The following is a 19,208-nucleotide window of genomic DNA, read 5'->3' as shown; positions in this document are numbered from 1 at the left end:
TGTACTATAGTTTCAAATGCCACAGTTGTCTTTATTATAGTAGCATGTTTATATGAGAGTAAATTAAAATATTTCTGTACTACACAAAGGTAAAATTTTCTAAAAACCTAATGCTCTGTATACAAAATACAAAGGAATATTATAGACTAAAACTATCACTGTAGTTCAAACAGCTTCTGCATTACACATATGGTATAACGTAAGTTAAGGCTTCATGAGAATAAAACCTCTTAAAGTGGATTAGAAAAGTATCATCAATGTCCAATTAAGAATTTCATTTTTTCCAATTTGCACTTTATACAAAAGATATCATTGCAGGAAAAAATAACATTCCCAAAAATTTACCTAGCTGTTCCATTTAAATAATACTTGGGTATCTTCTTTCAATGTACTTTTAATGTGTAGATGAATGCCTCACACTTTCCATGTTACGCTAACACACGTGTGCGCACACTGTGTCAGTGACACTGTATAATATGACACACTTTCTTACTGGGGCCAGCCTCTTTTTAATACTCACTGAGCTCAAAATCCTAAAAAGCCAGCACTAATCTAAACAAAATAAAAACGAAAAACCCAAAGGATTTCTAAATCCTACTAAGAAGATTGGTGACCTAGTCTTTGATCGGGAGTTGGAGTGCTTGTGACATCAGCACCAGGAACATAACCATTATAGGACACTATAGCATTCATTCTACAATGTTTAAGACAAAGTTTTGTATTTAATTTTGTTATTTAAAACGTTTATATTACATTTTATCTTCTCAGACTCAAGGTGGCTTTCCTGTTTACCTTGCTCCTATATTTTCTGCATAAATATACATATATATTACATCAATACACTATTGGTTTATCCTCAGTCTAAGGAAAAGCATGTTTAGAAAGTTATCATGTTCCACATTTATGCTGATGATGAGGAGCATATAAAAGGTAGTTTGGTTGGTGGAAGGAGAGAAGGAAGCAGGGAAAGGTGAGGATATGGAGGCTGCCAGGAGAAGATATCAAGGAAATAGAATGGGGGATACATGGTAAAACGAGGTGCCCCCAGCAAGTTCTTGAAGGCTCCCCACTTGCTACTGGGCCTGGCCTGGCAGCCAGCACCAAACAACTAGGCCATAGTTTTCTTGAGTATAGACTGCTAAGGAGAAAAAAGGAGGGACATCTAAAGTCAGGGGAGCAGATAAAGGTTGGTTGGCTGGTGGTCAGGAAGAAGAGAAAGAAGCAGGATAAAAGGAAATGTTAAGGGGCCTTTCAGGAAAGGGATCAAGACACTGTGGGGGAGAGGAAAAAGAAGCACCTCCCACAAGTCCTTACAGGTCCCCCTCTTGTTATTAAATACATTCCAACATATTAATTTTCCAAAATTATTCACATTTAAACAATAAACGTTATTATTGACAATATGTTGTATGTGTCTACAGTATATATGGGAATTTTAATTATCTAATGCTATGGGTTGTCTTATACATAGATTTTCATATGACACATTTTGAGTGAGTGATCCCTTGTTTGAAAAAGCATTCCATTCATTCAAAGAGATGAAATATTTCATAGAAGTTCTTTTACGTGTTTTCACAAATTTTGGATTGAAAGTGCTCAGAAAAAAAATAAAGGGAAATGTAAGGGTTTTTTATTGCAGTTTTTACTGGGGGAAAAGGGCTTCACATTTCTACATAACAGAATCTCTAGATTCTGTGTAGATACATTATACAAAGTTTTTTATCTAAGAATTGCCTCCAGTGATTGATGCCACCAATTCTTTGCTCCGTTTTTCCTACTGCAACGTTTAACTGGTCCATTCTTCACTGTTTTACATTCAGTTTCTCTTCTGATACCACATACAGTCTGTAGCTGACATCTTCATAAAATGATGTGACAGAGACTGAAGTGTGAAACAAACTTTTTTAAACTCCGCAATTCTTACTATGACTCACCTCCAAATGTCTACTGCCCTAGGAATCAATTCTCTGCTGGTATTCTGCAAAACTGCTTCTCTCCATTTACCCACTCAGGGAAAACTTTAGCTCCCACTATCTTTACAACTGTGGTTCTCTTCTGAAGTTCCTTATGACCCTATGGTCACCAAGAAGATTACAGAAATAAATTGTTCTTTCATCATCTTAGTGACAAATGTCCAGATTTCTTAAAAGGCTTTAGATAATTTAGGTGCAGTTATTCTACTATACAGTAGCAACAAATATCCCACACATTGTAGTGGTTGTTCAGTAAGTGGAGAAAATGCTAGCTTAGTACTGGTTGTGCCCACAATGCCTCTACAATTGGACTGCCTCTTCAAGAGCACAGCAGTCTACTTATGTATAATTAGAAAAATTCCAAACTAAAACAACTTCCTGTTCAAGTGTCTCAAGGAATCTGGAGGATTATATCAAATTATTTCAAACAGTACAAATCCCACCGTTAAGAGTAAAAAACAAAGCAATATGGAAAAATGATGAGGTGACAGTACATACGGACTTCTTAATAACTGTTATAAGTGACGAAAAGCATTTTGAACCTTATCTGAAGAATAGAGATGGGCACAAACAGCAATACAAACAAAAAAAGTCAGGAACAGCCCAATCTGCTGCTCACAAACAAGCTGTTCATGAGGCCCCATTCTAAACGAACAGGTGGTCGTTGGAAGCTTCGTTCGTTGCTGTCCGTTGCTGTCCGTCAAGCCAGACAGTCTGGCACCTGCAATCAATTCCCTTGGCAACTTAGGCAGGGATTGTCTGAACTCCTACTGTTGCCCTGGAAACCCCAATCTAAGTCCAATTTAGCTTGATAGGCAGGTGTTCCTTTCAAGTGCAGAGCTCCAAATTTGTTACAACAAGGGAGCAAAGAGCAGGGGGGAGGGGGCTCCCGACTTTGGAGACAGTGGAGAGGGGGAGAGACAGTTGCTGTTGGCATTTTGATAGAGAGAGTGCATTGGAGCTTGAATTTTCTTTGTGTGTGGTGGGATAGGGATCTACCTCTTCAAGTTCCAGGGCTGCTGCCAAGCTCTGGGCCAAGCTATTATTTATTATTGGTACCTTTCATGCTGCCTGCTCAGGTAAGGTTTCTGGGAGTGGTATGGTAGGGATCTACTCCTTCAAGTTCCAGGGCTGCTGCCAGGCTCTGAGGCCAAGCTATTATTTATTATTGGTACCTTTTCTGGTGCCTGCTCAGGTCAGGTTTCTGGGATTGGTGCTGTAGGGATCTTGACTTGGATGATGGCTGGAGGAGAGCCTGCTGGCCCCCACAAACATGTTCGTAAACAGGGCCACGTTCATGGTTGTTCGTGAGTCCCTGTTCATGGATGGCAATGAACAACGAACATCATGTTTGGTTTTTTTTCTGTTCTTGCCCATTTCTACTGAAGAATACTGAAAATAAAAATCATACTAGGAAGAAATTGGTAGTATCAGTGAACGGCTCTTTCTGGCAAATTTTTCAGTACTTCTTCCCTCAAAACCTTAATTATTTGGTTTAATTGTTTTGTTTCATGCATTCTTTGATTAGCCTTTTTGTTAAGTATTCTAATGGCTAGAGAAAGGAACAAAGAGCCATCCACCAGTTAATACAAGATACCTTGGTACTTCATTTTCTCAAATAGCATGGAAAAACAGTATTTGAAATTGAGAAGAGATTTTAAATCAGTTTGCTATTTGGAAAAAAGAGGTCTGCTATTTTAAAAAAAAACCTTAAATACTGTATTGGATTCAAGCTCCTATAAATAACTATTTGGAAGCCAGCTACAGTTGCCAACTCATGGTTGGAAAATTCCTGGATATTTGGGGGTGGAGCCTGAAGAGGGCAAGGTTTGGGGAGGAGTTTTAACCATACTCTCCAAAGCAGCCATTTTATCCAGGGGAGCTGATCTCTGTCTCATCTGGAGATCAGCTGTAATTCCAGGAGATTGCTGGCCCCACCTGGATGTTAGCAACCCTAATTATTCAGCCAGATCAAAGTAGTTATAAGCTACCAAAAGTGTGGAGACAGACTACAGAATCTCTCTCTTTTGTTACATTATGTAATGTTGCAGTTGTGGTCCTTACATATGGATGCTTCTGCTCTAGCCATTTCTTCCGAATTGACATCATTCGTTCAGTCAATTATTCCTGCAAATCCAGAGGACAGCAAGTGTTTCAAACTATTAGTTTGAAACACTATTAGAGAGTGCCAGTTTGGTGTTGTGGTTAAGAGCGGCAGGACTCTAATCTGGAGAATTGGGTTTGATTCCTCACTCTTCCGCTTGAAGCCAGCTGGGTAACCCTGGGTCAGTCACAGCTGTTCCAGAGCTCTCTCAGCCCCACCCACCTCACAGAGTGATAGTTGTGGGGATAATGATAACATACTTTATAAACCGCTGAGTGGGTTTTAAATTATCCTGAAGGGTGGTATATAAATCAAGTATTATTATTATTATTGCATCGTAATATTTTTCCATTGCCCTGTCATTTTTGTTTTGTTCATTTGCAGTAATACTTATGAATTCAAACAGTAGTACAATGATTCATTGCCATGTGTGGACAGACACAGAGCTCTTGTCTTGCCTTTTGCAGAGCAGAGTTCCATAATGTGGGTTGTGATCTGGCTGGTGAAATGTCTTTTCACTCCTGCACTCCCACTACTGTCTTACCTAAAAAGAGGCAAGTCGTGCCCATGATGTTCACCACTAATTTTTTTTACGTAGAAACATTATGACATTCAAATATACATTTTATATTAATTAAAGCACAACTGCATACAAACAACAAATGTTTACAATTATATCAACCACTGAATTTTTTTCATTTTGAAACTGTGTGCTAGAAACACTGGCTACAAACATCATGAGTTTGTAAGCAGGTTTATAACACTGTTGATCTCTGTTCAAATAAAGATGTTAAATTTCTGTTTTGGTCAGTAGATTTCTATTTTCTATAAATGTGCAGAACTATATTGCAAAGTAGCACTTTTAAAAAAAAATGACCACCAGATACGACCACCGATATGCCTACTTACACTTTAGCAGTATGACAAGGATTGTAGGGTGCTAGCAGGAAAAACAGCTCAGTGAGTGGAACAACAATGATAATTCCATTTCCATTTGATTGGAGAATAATGTTAATACTGCAGAAACCATCAGCATCCACTTTATGAGGTTAAAATTTAAACAAAGAAGACACCATAAAACATTACAGCTGAACTATTAGAGGAAGCCAAAGCCAGCCTAATGTCTAAAAACTGACTTCAAACATTCACCAATGACTGTTCCCTTTTTGGTGGTGGAGGAAAAGGAGGACCACTACCACTACCAACTGGAAACAGTCCCTATTTTGAATGGCTTTGCTGCAGAGCCAATCAGCTGCAGATGGATAATTTCATACATCATACATGGTGGGAATAGTCCAAAATAACATGACACTAAAATCATCAAGAAATGCCATTAATGGAAAGCTTCAAGGCCACCAAAACACAAATAGATATTTGTGCATCCTAAACGCTTATGGGCAACCTTTATATTATTTGCCTACACATTTCCTCTTCAGGTCCAGACCCCACCATCCCACCCTTTCTGCCTAACATAAAGGGTTCCTACTTTCCTAGCTCTTCCATCAGAACACGGCCCACAGTAACAGCTGAACCAAACATTACAAGCCCCATCTGGTACAGTCCTTGCTAAGTTGTACTATTTCAGACTACATGTCCAAATAAATTGCTACAGTCTTAGCCAAACGTTTCCTGCATTTAAAAAAGAAGCCATCTTTGTACACAGAAATCTTCTAAGAAATTTCTATATGCACTGAGGAACATTTGAACATGCAGCCCTCTATCCTCAATTCAGACAGCCAGGCATCGGAAACATATTCACTATAGTGGCTCCTAAAACACTCCCTTGCATTTCTGTGTTGGATTGGCTAGTTACAGCACATGTGCATTTACAGCCCAAATTAGCTCAATATATCCCATCTGCCTGTCAGAAGTGGTACTGTACCAGTTATTTTAACCAGTGAGGAGCATACAGAACAAAACGAGGTTTCTAGCCTGTATTTAACCAATAGCAAAAATCTATATGGCACATTGTAACAACAGCTGGGGGGGGGGGGTAGGCTGCATGACCATCCAGCAAAAAAAGTAACGGAAACTCTGAGATGCAGACCTTAAGTTTCTTAAACTCAATGATTCTGTCACTTATTGGCCAGGAGGACCTATATAATTGAACACATCTGACAAATCAGGATCCCATTTCTTGTTTTGCCTGCTAGCACTGGAGAGGGGAGGAAGCAATCCAGAGTCCATGGGAAGAAGAAGAAAGACAGTGGAGTAGTTCTACATTGGTGGAGCTTTACAAGTATAATCCTATGCATAGTTACTCCAGTCTAAATCCATTAAATCAGTGAGCTTAGACTGGAGTAATTCTGCATAAGATTGCACTGTAAAAATGCTGAGAGAATGTAGTCTGCTGACTAAAAAATCTAGAAAGAATGTAGTCTGCTGACAATGAGTAGTGACTTCCAAATACAACAAAAAATCTGGTGCAGCCAACATTAACGTATGTTCTCTCAGTAATAACACATGCAAATATATAGGATTTAAGAAATAAAATTAAATATCATTATACTGATTTATCTTCTTCAAAATATTCTTAAGGACTCCACTTCCAGTCCTACATCAAAATCACATAAACAAATTCAAACAGGCCATGTGATCACCATAGTTATAATCTGAAATGGCCTCCAGACAGTGACACTCTTACAATTTCCCCCAGTCTCTAAGGCAGGGATCCCTGACCTTTTTGACCCATCAGGCAACTCTGGAATTCTGACACAGGATGGTGGACACAACCACAAAATGGCTGCTACGGGGGGGGGGGGGCAGCCAATCACAAAATGTCAGAAAGTAGGGTTATGCAAAACTCTAATATTAAATCTTCAGTTCAGGGAGAAAGTTCTGTTTAACAAGATGCCTTTTTAAAAGAAGCAATACTAAACAGATCTCATTAGAATTCACATTTTATTCAATAGGGTTTACTCCCAGGAAAGGGTTCTCAGGAATGCAGCCAGTCTCTCTCTACATAGGAAAGATACTCCAACCCCATAATTCTTTAGATTGACCTTTTTGGCACCATTTCCAGCTCTACAATTTTTTTTTTAGACTGGGCAATCAGAACTGCCCACAGTATTCCAAATGCAACAGCACCACAGATTTCTGTACTTGTCGCCATTTTATTTTCGAATCCTTTCCTAGTAACTCCTGCCATGGATTCTGCCTTTTTCACCACTGCTGCATGCTGCAGCCCTGGGTGATAATAAATTGCTTGCTTCTTTTCCATAATCACCAACAAGATCCTTGCCTTGAAAATGAAGGTGTGAAACTCTCAACAGGCTATTCTTTGTCAAGTACACAAAGCAAGAGCCTTCTGACTACCAAGCCCTAAATCAGTTCTCTTCCATTGGATTCAGACACAGCTAGAGAACAGAGCAACAAAGTGTGACAACCCTGACAGTTTTCCATCTATACTGTTATTCTTTCACTTACTGGTGTCTCCTGCTGCTCCATTCTCAACATTCCCCACCATCATGAGGACCAATATTGTACTTTGAGGAAAAAGCTGAATTGCTAAGTGAGTCATCACAAAGAAAAAGAATCAAAGGAAGCCCTGGAAACAGAAATATTCCATTTCTTTTATATTTTATACTGTCACTGTTCCAGAGTGCCAACCACAGGCATTTACAAGCACTATATCCTTTTGGAAATGCTTTTCTTTTGAAATAAAAAGAAAGATATAAGAGCTCTATTACTACCACACTTCAACCAAATACAATTAATTTACTGCACAGCTGATATCAGGCACAGTAATAGCCCTTCCTCAATGTTTTTTACCTCCACCTCACAGCCATATTCTGAACCATCCAAGAGCGTCACTTTACACTGCATACTTTTCGGTTTCTTGACAATCTTTAGAGGAGATCTAGAGAGTTTACTTGAGGATGATTTCTGAGAGAGCTTGTCGTCTTCAAACTGCTGGTATTCCAGTTGTTTTGCTGCTTCTGCAGCAAATTCACGTTCTTTGTCAGTAGCCTACAAAGAGAAAATAGGGAGATTAAGCTCCAATTTCAGATTTTTTAAAAAAATGTGGCTCATCACAGTAAGCTTTTAAAATTACAAAGCACAGATTCCCTTTTTACAGATGACTACTTAGAACTGAATATTTAGATTGCTATACAACTGCAGTGCAACAGTGATAAACTTCAGTCAGGGTTTTGAAAAGCTTTTTTAGTCAATAAAACACTAATTGCTGCTCAGTTGTACACTGACTGCTTTAGAAGACAAGCTTAGAGGAATCACTGCAGAAAGTCATTTTCACTTGTTCAGTAATCTGGTTTTGAGAGCTCCAACATGCTGTCTGATGGTTTAGAACTCATGCCTCTTTTGAGAAGACTCAAGTGTGACCACTTTTACAGTTTACCAGCAGTGAACTTTCCCCATACAGCAGCCGCATTACAATAGCAGCACTTTAATAATAAATCAGCTCCTTCCCAGCCACTCTGCAAGCAGAATTTCATTAGGAACAAAAACACAGTAATAGTTTAGATAAAGCTTAGAAAATTAATCTTATTTCTATCTGACCATCATAAAAATATTTATCTGATTTGCCCTGAAATGGCTTCGGAATAAGTCAGCAGGCTGCAGCACTGACCTTCATCATAAATTAATCCTCCTAGTCTTTTTCCTTCCTTGAAACAAGACACTATGAAAATGAATCTAATCTGGTCAAAAGATTTAATCTGCTTTGAGACCTAAAGAGTTGACTGTCACACAAAACAGACTTCACTGCTTATAGCAGAGCTCTGGGGGAGGCTTGTAACAGCTTTTTCTTGTTTTTTTAGCACTATATGAAAAGATTAAATTCATCTAAGGTGAGGTGTATCATGCTACCAAATGTTGAACTACATCTGGATTACACATAATCCAATTATTGTTCTTTCCCAATGGTTCTATTATATTACATAAAGCGGCTGTAGGTGAAGTCAGTCTGAGAAGGACTAAGGGTATGCAAAGGGGCTGTTTGAGCCTCCTCCACCAGCTACTTCCCTGTTCCTGCTCTCAGCAACTTTTCTTCAGCAATGGTAAACAATATGAGGACCTGTATCTCCTATCCCTTATGTTACAATTTGAATAGGCAAATGGAAGGGGAGGATAGGATGTCTAGCCCATTTCCACACCATGGATCCTTCTACATCTCCATTACAATGATAAAAGAAAGCCTTCAGAAAAAGGAGAAATTATAGTAATGCTTCAAGTCTGAAAAAGAGAGCAAAGGCTTCCATCTCCATTTATACCTTGTCTTAAACAGGTTTTATACCATCCAGCTTTTAGTGCTGCTTACCCCATGCCAAAGACTCATCTTCTCACTAGGTAAACAACTGGTCCTCTTCTATCCCTTTCCCTTTCTGTTACAACCCCAGCTGGAGCTTTTATCTGACAATGCCGAGCTCTGAATAGAGCCACATTGTGCTTGCGAGACAGCTTAATGGAGTATTGCATAAGCAATTTTATTCAAAAGTGAACAGCTTGGACAGCTTCATGTGAATATGCACCAAAACAAAAACACCCATTCAAGTTTCTTGACTACAAGGCTGTTTCTTCCAAGCATCTAATTCTGATGGGTAAATCCTGAATCCTCCTGTGCTTCCCTCTGTACCTCTTTCCAAAAGATAGAGTATTAACAACAGGTGGGCACTGTGCCGTGGTCATATAGAAAACTGAATGCTTAATGGGACAGAGAATTAAGGAAGAATGTTCTGAATTTACAAAAACTTCTGTACGGGTGTAAAAAAAGGTGAACCAAAACCGAGATTATCTCCCCCAGTTTCCTGACCATCCATCTGAGCTAACAAAACTTCTCAGCAGTTAGAAATGCTTCTGGGAAAGGTGTGCAAAAATTACTACTAATGCAAGATAAGGACTAGGAACTCCAATTTTTTTGCATATAGGTCAGGTATTTCCAGCTCTACAGGCCTATGGTATCCAATAAGATGTCCAGAGTAGTTCAGTAGAGTAGTTTGCCTAATCCTACAACTGGAATGGTTCATTAATTTTCCCCCTCTCCTACTGCCACCCCATCAGCTATAAGCCTTTTTCCCCATTAAGATTTTTTATTGTTTTTTCACATAGGATAATAAAGATAACACACGAAGCACATGTACCTTCCACCCTCTTCTCCAATATAGTTCATAAAAGCCTTTTAAGATGGAAGCATCAAGTAACCACTGCAATTATCTGTAAGGTGTGGTTCCCCTCACCCGTGCTATCTATCTAATGTCTCTCCTGCAGGGATAGCGTAGTCTAATTTTACTCTCCTAGCAACCTTTTGAGGTAAAAAGTGATTGGCCCAAGACTACCTACTGCAGTGATTTTAACTCTTCCAGACCTAGAACTCACAAACCTGCAAGCAGTAAGACTTACGATATCAGACTCAAGCAATAAGAAAAATGGGTACCAGAGTTATGACTAGGGGTGTGCAGCAAAAATCCATAAATAAGGAATCGCTTATTTAACCCACTTCGGTGTGCTCCATAAAGATTTAGAGCACACTGACAAACTTCCCTGACCAGCTGCTTATTTCATGCAATGGGAGGGGGAGGAGGGGGTTCCCTCCTCCCCCTCCCATTGGAAGAAAAAAGTGGAGGGGGATAGTTTAAATCCCACTGGATTTGGGGGTCAGAATGCCCCTTTTCATGCCACTGAGCAGCGGCACGGAAAGGGGCATTCTAACCCCACCAGCTAGACTTGGCTGCCTGGTGGGGAACTCGCTGCCAAGCAGCTGATTTGGGGGTTAGAATGCCCCTTTCCCTGCCGCTGCACAGTGGCACGGAAAGGGGCATTTTAACCCTGCTGGCTTGACTCAGCTGCCTGGCGGAAAACTCGCCGCCAAACAGCTGATTCGGGGGTTAGAATGCCCCTTTCTGTGCCACTCCACAGCGGCACAGAAAGAGGCATTTTAACCCTCTTGATCCCTTGACCCAGCACGAATCTCTGATTCGGGGTTTCCAAAATGGACCCGGCATACTGGAGCTGATTCGGAAATCCCAAACCTTTGTGAATCGGGCCCGATTCGGGTATTTTTCCTGAATCGGAAACCCGAATCGCACACCCCTAGTTATGACCTCACCAGTCAAAGACCATGGCCAGAAGACCAAAAGTGCTGGGGAAAGGAAACACAGGACAAGTACTAGAAGATGTACTGCAGTGATGAACAAGCCAAGGGTCAGAGCCATGAAGAAATCCTCTCCACCACAGAACGACCTCCCCTTCTTACTATTCAGTTGCGCTTCTCAGTATGCAACCAAAGAAAGACAAGAGGTAAAGCACACATGTTCTCTATGGAGCAAAACTGGCAGCTCTATAAGAACACTCTGCCAATGGAGACCTGGGCCCAGCGGGCCTGTAAGACAGAGCTGTTCCGCCAGGCGTTCGGTGGTTGAAGGGGGCGGTGCCATGTCAGCCTCCCACCTTTGGGGTGGGGGGGGGGTTCTCCCCACCATTTAATGTACTTGGTTAATTTATTTTATTATTGCTTATTGTATGTTGATTTTAGAATTATTGTTTTCTTGTTATCATTGATTTTAACTGTTGTTCACCGCCCAGAGCCCCTGAGGATGGGCAGTTTATAAATCGAAATAATAAATAAATAATAAATAAACTTGTGACGCAGAAGGAGAAGCTGTTCAACCCACCTGAGGGTCTTGATCCACTGGTTAGAAAGCATTTACGAGTTTCACAGCAATGTAGTAGTAATCAAAATGCAATACACTAACCTCTACAACCACACAGCCAGAACAACATTAGCTTACTTGTGCTTTTGTAATAAGAGTATTGTATTCATGAACCATGGTTCTATGAGATCTTTCTGTCATACACTGAAGGCAATCAAGTACACATGTATTTTTCCCTGTGAATAGAAAAACAGGTATGGAGAAATTTTCAGTTGAAAATGGCTGGAATGGTGAGAGTTAAACTGCTCGCCCCCATTCCTGATCGAAACTTTCCCTGGCTGTTAAAAAACAAACTGTTGGATAATGTTACACATATAGAAGGAGCTTTATATATTTTCTTTTAAGGGCATACATGGAACTAATTTCTAGATGTAGCTAAGCAGAACAAACCAATGCTGGGGGAAATTTTCTAGCTTAGACAGTCACAGCAGTACCTTATACTAATTTGGGCTGTGCACAAAAACATGCCAGGAACGATTAGAGTAGGACCCAAAACTGTCAAGACATGTTCATGTAGCAAGTCAGTTTCAGAGGGAATTAAGTCTCATCTTCCTAAAGAAGCCTGACATCCCTTTCATACAGTTATCTAGGCCAAAAGTGACCACTGAGACACAACTTGTATTTTGCATTTTACATGCATAAATGCACTCTTTTGGATCTAATTTTCCCTCAAAAATATCTTTGTGACGTATTCATCCAGCAAAGCTGAGAATTTGGCCATTGTCCCATTGGTTAACGTCTAACAGGGAAGAAATGTTACAGTTTTGGGGGGTGGGGAGCAGCAATGACACTACTCAAATGTCTTATCTGGATCATACAACCTGGTTGATGTTTGAGCATTTACAGCCAGAGGAATCCAATTAATAAGCAGAAGGCAATGATTGAACCAAAAGGTGATAAATTTATGGCAATATACTATTTTGTTGATGTCCTGAATTTTGCTGCAGAACATGTTCTCAACAGTCATGCTGTTGCAAGCCATCATCCTTGCAACAGCTTTTATCTATGCTAAATGGAGAGGGGCTTCTATAATAAGAAGTCATACACCCCTATTTATACCATAAACATCACTGGCAGCTGTGCTCACAATTGCAAATGCAATCTCCTTAACAATGCTCTGTTGGTAGAGCTAAGATTGCCAAAGTTAAACTACAAAATGTATGCACAGATACTTCACCTGTAGTAAGAGAGTATGGTGACCAACACTGCCTTCCTAAACAAGGAGACTCGGAATCTTACTCAGGTCTATTCAATGGAGTTTAGTCCCAGGAAAGTATTGCTAGGATTGCAATGCAAATCTATCCTAGTTAAAAGCATAGTTCCAACCATACATTTTTCTGTGACTCAGTTTTTAAACTTAGTTTCTAAGGAGTAGTGGACCAACTTGACGTTTATTGTAGCAGAGGTTTTCATGAGCCCCTGCACACATGATCAAGTGCATAAAATGGTTCATCAAAATTCTTGCAAAGTGATCACAGGTTATTAAAACGTAGGTCCATTCTTAGTTCAGAAAGTATGCCTGACGTTTCCTTTGAAGTAGATGCTGATATCCTTAAGAAAAATCACATGCAACTGTATGTTCATTTTATATATCTCAATCTCAACATTTTCAAGATTTTTAATCTCTAAAGTTTCTAAGCCATATGCTTTCCAAAACAAACTGCTTCCATTGCAAAGGGACTCCTGGTCTGTAAGCCACAGTGCTGTAGTGGTTACAGTGTCAAACTAGCACCACTGAGGAGATGATGTAGGTTCAAAACTGCCATTCTGTCATGAAGGTCACCCAAAGCCAGTCACTACATATCAGCCTAAGCTACCTCATAGAATGGTTATGATAATAAAAGAGTGAGAGAATCCATGTAATCCCATCTGAATGGCATGGAAGACGTAAATAAAAATAAATTGTTATCAGTTCTGAGTCAGTCAGCACCCACTTCATTCAGGGATACAATGTACAGAGGGGTTCCCAAACTTTTGGTACATGGGGGCTGCATTAGAGCGCCCAACGCCTAAAGAGGGCCACATTTTAAATCAAAATGTAACAAAATTATTAATCTACCTATTTAGACCAACAGTGAACATTCAGAGGTTAATGAAGAAATGCTAATTTGAATGCAATCCATTTTGGAACAATATTTTACTGCTGAATTCTTTTATCTAGCTACATATGCTTGCCTAATCAGTGTGATTTTTGTGGCTATTTTCTATTAATGTCCACGTCAAGGTTTGAGACAGACACCCTTAAAAATATCTTGTAAATGTTAATCAGTAAGTCTTGGCCTATATTTGGATTTCATAATTTTCTTTCCCAAAATGTTTAGTTTTACTTCAAGAGCTTTAAGTTGAGAATTCATTTCGCACACATGCTTTCCTTTCCCCTGAACACTTAAATTCAATGTATTCAGATGCTCTGTGATATCAGTCAAGTAAGCCAAATCAAAAAGCCATCCAGGGTCAGAAAGTACTTCTTGACCTTTTTCTTTCTCCTTCAGAAAGATAACAACTTCATGAGGAAGACTGAAAAAACATTTGAGGACTTTGCCTCTGCTAAGCCACCTGACTTTTGATTGGAACAATTCATCTCCATATTCTGCATCTATCTCTGAGAAAAAATCTTGAAACTGACAAGGTCATGTCTGATCTAATTAATACTGAATACAACAATACGCATCACACCTTCCCACTGAAGAATCTTACTACAAAAGGCCTATTGATGAATGATACAGTGAAATTGCATGTTTAATTTCAATATCTCTCTTCATTAATTCTTGCAACTATACCAGTTCTACTTCCCACCATATTTCTTGCAACATCAGTTGTGATGCTTTTCAATTTATGCCAACTCAGACCAAGATTTTCTATTGATTCACACACCGTATGTTTTCTGCCTTTCAAACTCTGCAGTGGACACAACTCTTCTGTAATTCTGAAGCTGGAATCTATCTCCCTGATAAATATTAGTAGTTGAGCAGCGTCTATAATATCACTGCTCTTATCTAATGCCAAAGAAAAAAACCAAAACTTTTTGCCTTGACAATCAGTGACACATGCAGCTCATCTCCTAGTTCTTTAACATGCCTGGTGATTGTAGATGCAGATGAACTGATACAACTGACACAACATACCTTATCAGTGCACATTTCCTCCATTACTTTAACCGTGCACTTTTTTAACAAATTCACCATCAGTGAATGGCCTACCACTCTCAGCAATACATTTAGAAACATGATAGCTGGCCTTATAGTAGACATAGTAGACAATGTGCTGCAAAAACATCGATCTTTTAAGAAAATTTATCTTGTTTACTCGCACCTCTCCTTGATATATTGAGTGGCTCTTGTGACAGGATTTAAAGTGCCTTTTAACATTGTACTCCTTTAATACTGAGACAGTTTCAAGACGTATCAGGCAAACTGCTTTATCCTTGTTTAAAACAAACAAGTACTCAGTAGTCCATTTGTCATAAAAGACACTGTGCTCATTTGCAATTTTTCATTTCTTTGAAACAGCACTTTATTCTGCAGACATCTTACAGAATTTTTAGCAGAGCACCATTTGCAGAGTTTCAACATTATCCCTGAATAAATAAAAATATGAGAAGCAGTTTTAGGGATCTAACTTTTCCCATCAAATTCAGCCCACTGTAGCTGCTATTAGCTGGGGATTTTAATTTTGACCATTGCAAAGAAGAGAAGAAACCCCTGCCTCTACAGTTCTTAGGGGTACTGGGCCATATGCACAGGCTAGAAAGAATTTTTTAAAAATGGATTATGAATCTGACCTACCAGATGGCTGAGTTGCAATCCTAAGTACATTGAATACTATGAGATTCATTTCTTAATAAACACACTGCCATGAGGTTTAAATCTACATATGCTAATACTTTGGGGGCCCTACAAAAAAGGGCAGGTAGAGAGAAAGAAGGAATGAAAAGGCAGCCTCCCACCTGAAGCAGAGGATATGCCATTAAGTTGGCTTCAAATTATATGCATGGTGCACATACAGATCAATGCCTGCCAGTCAAGCCTCAATCATGAGAAGCAAAATGGCAGCCGGGAGGAGGGAAACTTGTCTGGAGGAAGATATGAGAAGGGGAATCCCATAAGCTTCCCTGCTAAGAGAGTACTCTTTCGCTCTCAACCCAAGGAGCCACTCACTGGCTCCTGCAATCACAGATGCATGAGAAGACTCCTAGCTGATGTGGGTGGTGTTACTGTAATTGGTCTCCTTGTGAGTAAGAGAATTTGTGGGGGACTATGGGATCTTGTGCGCCAATGTCTACGAGGATCCATTCCTCTAGAAAACCATTTCAATAAGAAGGCAGATATTCAATCAAACAGGTTTTTTAAATTTAAAATATTATAGATCAATTGCACAAAAAACACACAGCACACACACACACAGCTAACTAGAAAAAAACAGGGAAGAAAGTTGGAGAGAGTTGCAGAGTTGGTTTGATAGTTACCAGGTCCAGAAGACTGAGAGTGTCCAAGGGAGAGCAGCTTCAGTGACCAGTACTTCATGGCAAGAGGGAGAAGGGCTCAGACATGCGATCTGAGGGTGTGGAGGGTCCAGAACACACATACACTGAGAAAATGGCAGGACAGTCATATATACTGTGTGACATGCCCTAAGGCAGGACTAAGAGTCTCTGCCCTAAAACAATGCCTTAATGGTTCTTCCCAGGGTGGGACAAAGAACTGGGAAATTGTCTCCAGGGTGAGACAGTAAGGCTGGTGAACTGTCTCCAAGGTGGGACAATGAACTAGGAAGGTTTGATTAGGTCTTCCTGGAAGGAACTATAGGTGTAAAAAGATTATTTGATGACCCACGATGGCTGGATGGGTGAGGCTACAATAGGAGTGGGTAAAGGGTAAAATTGGCAGGGTGTGTGAATGGATTAATTCAAGTACTTCTGGAGACCTCCATTGTTCTATGGTTATGCACAAACTCCAGGGTGTGGGGTTAAGTTAGTCTTACTTCACTTCTCACATTCCAGTACTTTTCCATCTCCTGCCTAGCCAGGCAGCTTGTCTGTGTTTTAAACACATGAGCAGAGGGGCTTATGATATTGCCATATCCATAAGCCTTAATATCGTGAGGATAAGTATGACCACTTACATTGGGGGAGGAGAGGCAGAAGCAAGCAAGGCAAAAAGTCAGAGCAACCAGTTCTTGAGGATGGAAGAACGCTTTTGCCTGCAGCAGCAACCTCACCAGTAACCTTGCAAGTCACTTGGAGTAGCTGTGATGGGTGGAACCTCTAGAAATGTTCAGCATGCAAAACACTTGGTATTCTTTTTTTTTTTTTTGCAAAAATACCAGCGTTTTACTGTCCTTTCCCTTGCTTTTTTTCAAGACCTCTCCTGTACCCATTCACACCACTGCTTTATCTCCCTTACACACTTATATAGCCTTCAACATGGTAACTCATGGAGAGGGGGAGTGAAAAAGCTGAGTGGTATGGGTTCCTCAGCTCTGCTGGCTAGCAAAGCACCCAGAATGGCCAAAATGCTAGTATGAGGGATAAGACCAAGAGGGGGCTGACAGAAGGAACCATGGAGACCAGAAGAAACAATGTTGCTATTGAGTTTTTTGCAGGAAAGGGACAGGAAGGACAGCAGTAGGCGGTGCCTCTTGAGGCAGGAAGAATCGTGTGAGACTGAGGGGAAAACGCCTTGAAGGTGATAGCAGCAAACAAGCAGGCTGGAAGGCCACGCGTAAGAAGCTTGGGGGCCACGTGAGGATTTATTTAAATAAATATATAAATGTCAGCTGGCATCCCTCCTAATATTCAGAAAAGCCATACATTTTTATGCAAGCTTTTAGAATTTGGATTGAGGCAATCTTTTTTTTGCCATTTTTAAGCGCTGTGTTTGTTTTTATTTCAGGTTTGTATGCCTCAAACACTGTAATAGAAATGTTTTAAATAAACTTTGAAAATGAAATATCTGGAACAACTGAAATACACTGTCTTCAGTTTTGTGATAGAAATTTGCCTTAGGCAGTTTATGATGATCAAGTCAAAAATTTCAAAGGCCATATATTACCAACTCTCAATTTCAGATTGCTGAAGCAGATTACTGAATGCACCATATCAAACTTTTCTTTACCAAAAACTTTTCTTTATCATTTAAAAAACAGTGAAGCCTACAGATATGTTTCTTTTCTGCTAGTGGTGGAGCCTTCCGCTGATGTAAGAAGTGTACGGCTCATTCAATGAACCTTGAGCCAGCAGGACTCAGTTCCTCGGCGTAACATCAGAGGAAAATCCATCACTAGCAAAACAGAAAGACTGCATTCAACCCTAGGACTACTTTCTTTTCTTTTGAACTACATAAAGATTTAATTTCAGGAGAAATCCTTTTTCTACAGAAATGTGTTACCTAAGAGACGGGCCAGCGTTGAAAAGAAAACTGAATATGATTGCTTTCTCTCTCTACATATACAGCAGGCTTGTGTGATGCAGCTTTCCACTGACTATACCATTTAGGTTGCGGGTGAAACAACCCACATGGGGAGCGTTCAAATCTACAACACTTTCCCCCCTTATTCAAATGGTAGAACCTTGACTGCAAGATGGACTGCAAGACACAGCTCCCTCATCAGCATCTAATACAAGCCTGTATTTTCCTCCTAAGGTAAATGATAAAAATGTTTCACACAGCACAATTGTGTTTCTTTAGCTAGTAACATGTGACAACTGAAAAATATTTTCAAACAGTTTGAAATCCATGCAGTTTAAAATCCATTTAAGAATCTCACTAAAATAATAATTAATCCACTAATGTTTAGACTTGTGAAAGAGTACAACACACAAGGTTAAACAGATGTATATGTTGCACATCAAAAGTGATCAAGATCAGAAAATTATTAAGACAAAGTAAGATCCAGTTCCATCTACCTCCTATAAGAATTATTTTTAAAAGACTCTGACCTATTTAAGAAGGGAATTAGAGACTAGTTTAATACGTTGTAGCTTTTTCGCATCCAATAATCAATGTTTTATTGAAGAAAAAACTCAATGATAAATAACGTTTTAAAGTTTAGAATTAAACCACATGACAGAACATAGTAACAGTGCAATCAATTAAGAATTGTCCAGGTTTAATAAACTTGATATTGTGTTAGTTTCAAGCATCACACGACCCTGACTGAAATTAGATTTCCGCAATGTCAAAGAAGAAATCTGCCCCCATTTTCTCCTGCTTCCCTACAAATTGGTGTGATCTAACATGGAAATGGAATAGTCATAGGTTTTTTCCTCCTCTTACTGAAAGAGGACTCTGAATTAAGCTCAGCAAGAAGGACAATCTGACACAAATTGCAAATATATCACATGGCTGTGAAATGAAAAAAGTAGCGTCAAAACACCCCACTCACCCCCAAGCACACACACTCAGGTAGGTCAATATTTTTACATTATGCCATAAAGAAATGGTTCTTAGAAAACATTTAATGAGA

The 19,208-nt window shown here is 39.6% G+C and overlaps 1 protein-coding gene across 5 annotated transcripts in view; it reads right to left on the bottom strand.

Annotated features, from left to right (window-relative positions):
* The window catches only part of EPB41L3 (erythrocyte membrane protein band 4.1 like 3), a 181,944-nt gene that overhangs the window by 112,309 nt on the left and 50,427 nt on the right, over positions 1-19,208 (bottom strand). For all 5 annotated transcript variants that reach the window (XM_054984569.1, XM_054984573.1, XM_054984574.1 and 2 more), the window contains exon 3: positions 7,849-8,046. In XM_054984569.1, coding sequence (XP_054840544.1) covers positions 7,849-8,046 — 198 coding nt within the window. The remainder of the gene's footprint in view (positions 1-7,848; positions 8,047-19,208) is intronic.

The sequence above is a fragment of the Eublepharis macularius genome, chromosome 7 (genome assembly GCF_028583425.1).
Source record: "Eublepharis macularius isolate TG4126 chromosome 7, MPM_Emac_v1.0, whole genome shotgun sequence".
Classification (NCBI taxonomy): domain Eukaryota; kingdom Metazoa; phylum Chordata; class Lepidosauria; order Squamata; family Eublepharidae; genus Eublepharis; species Eublepharis macularius.
This window is presented reverse-complemented; position numbering and strand designations above follow the sequence as displayed.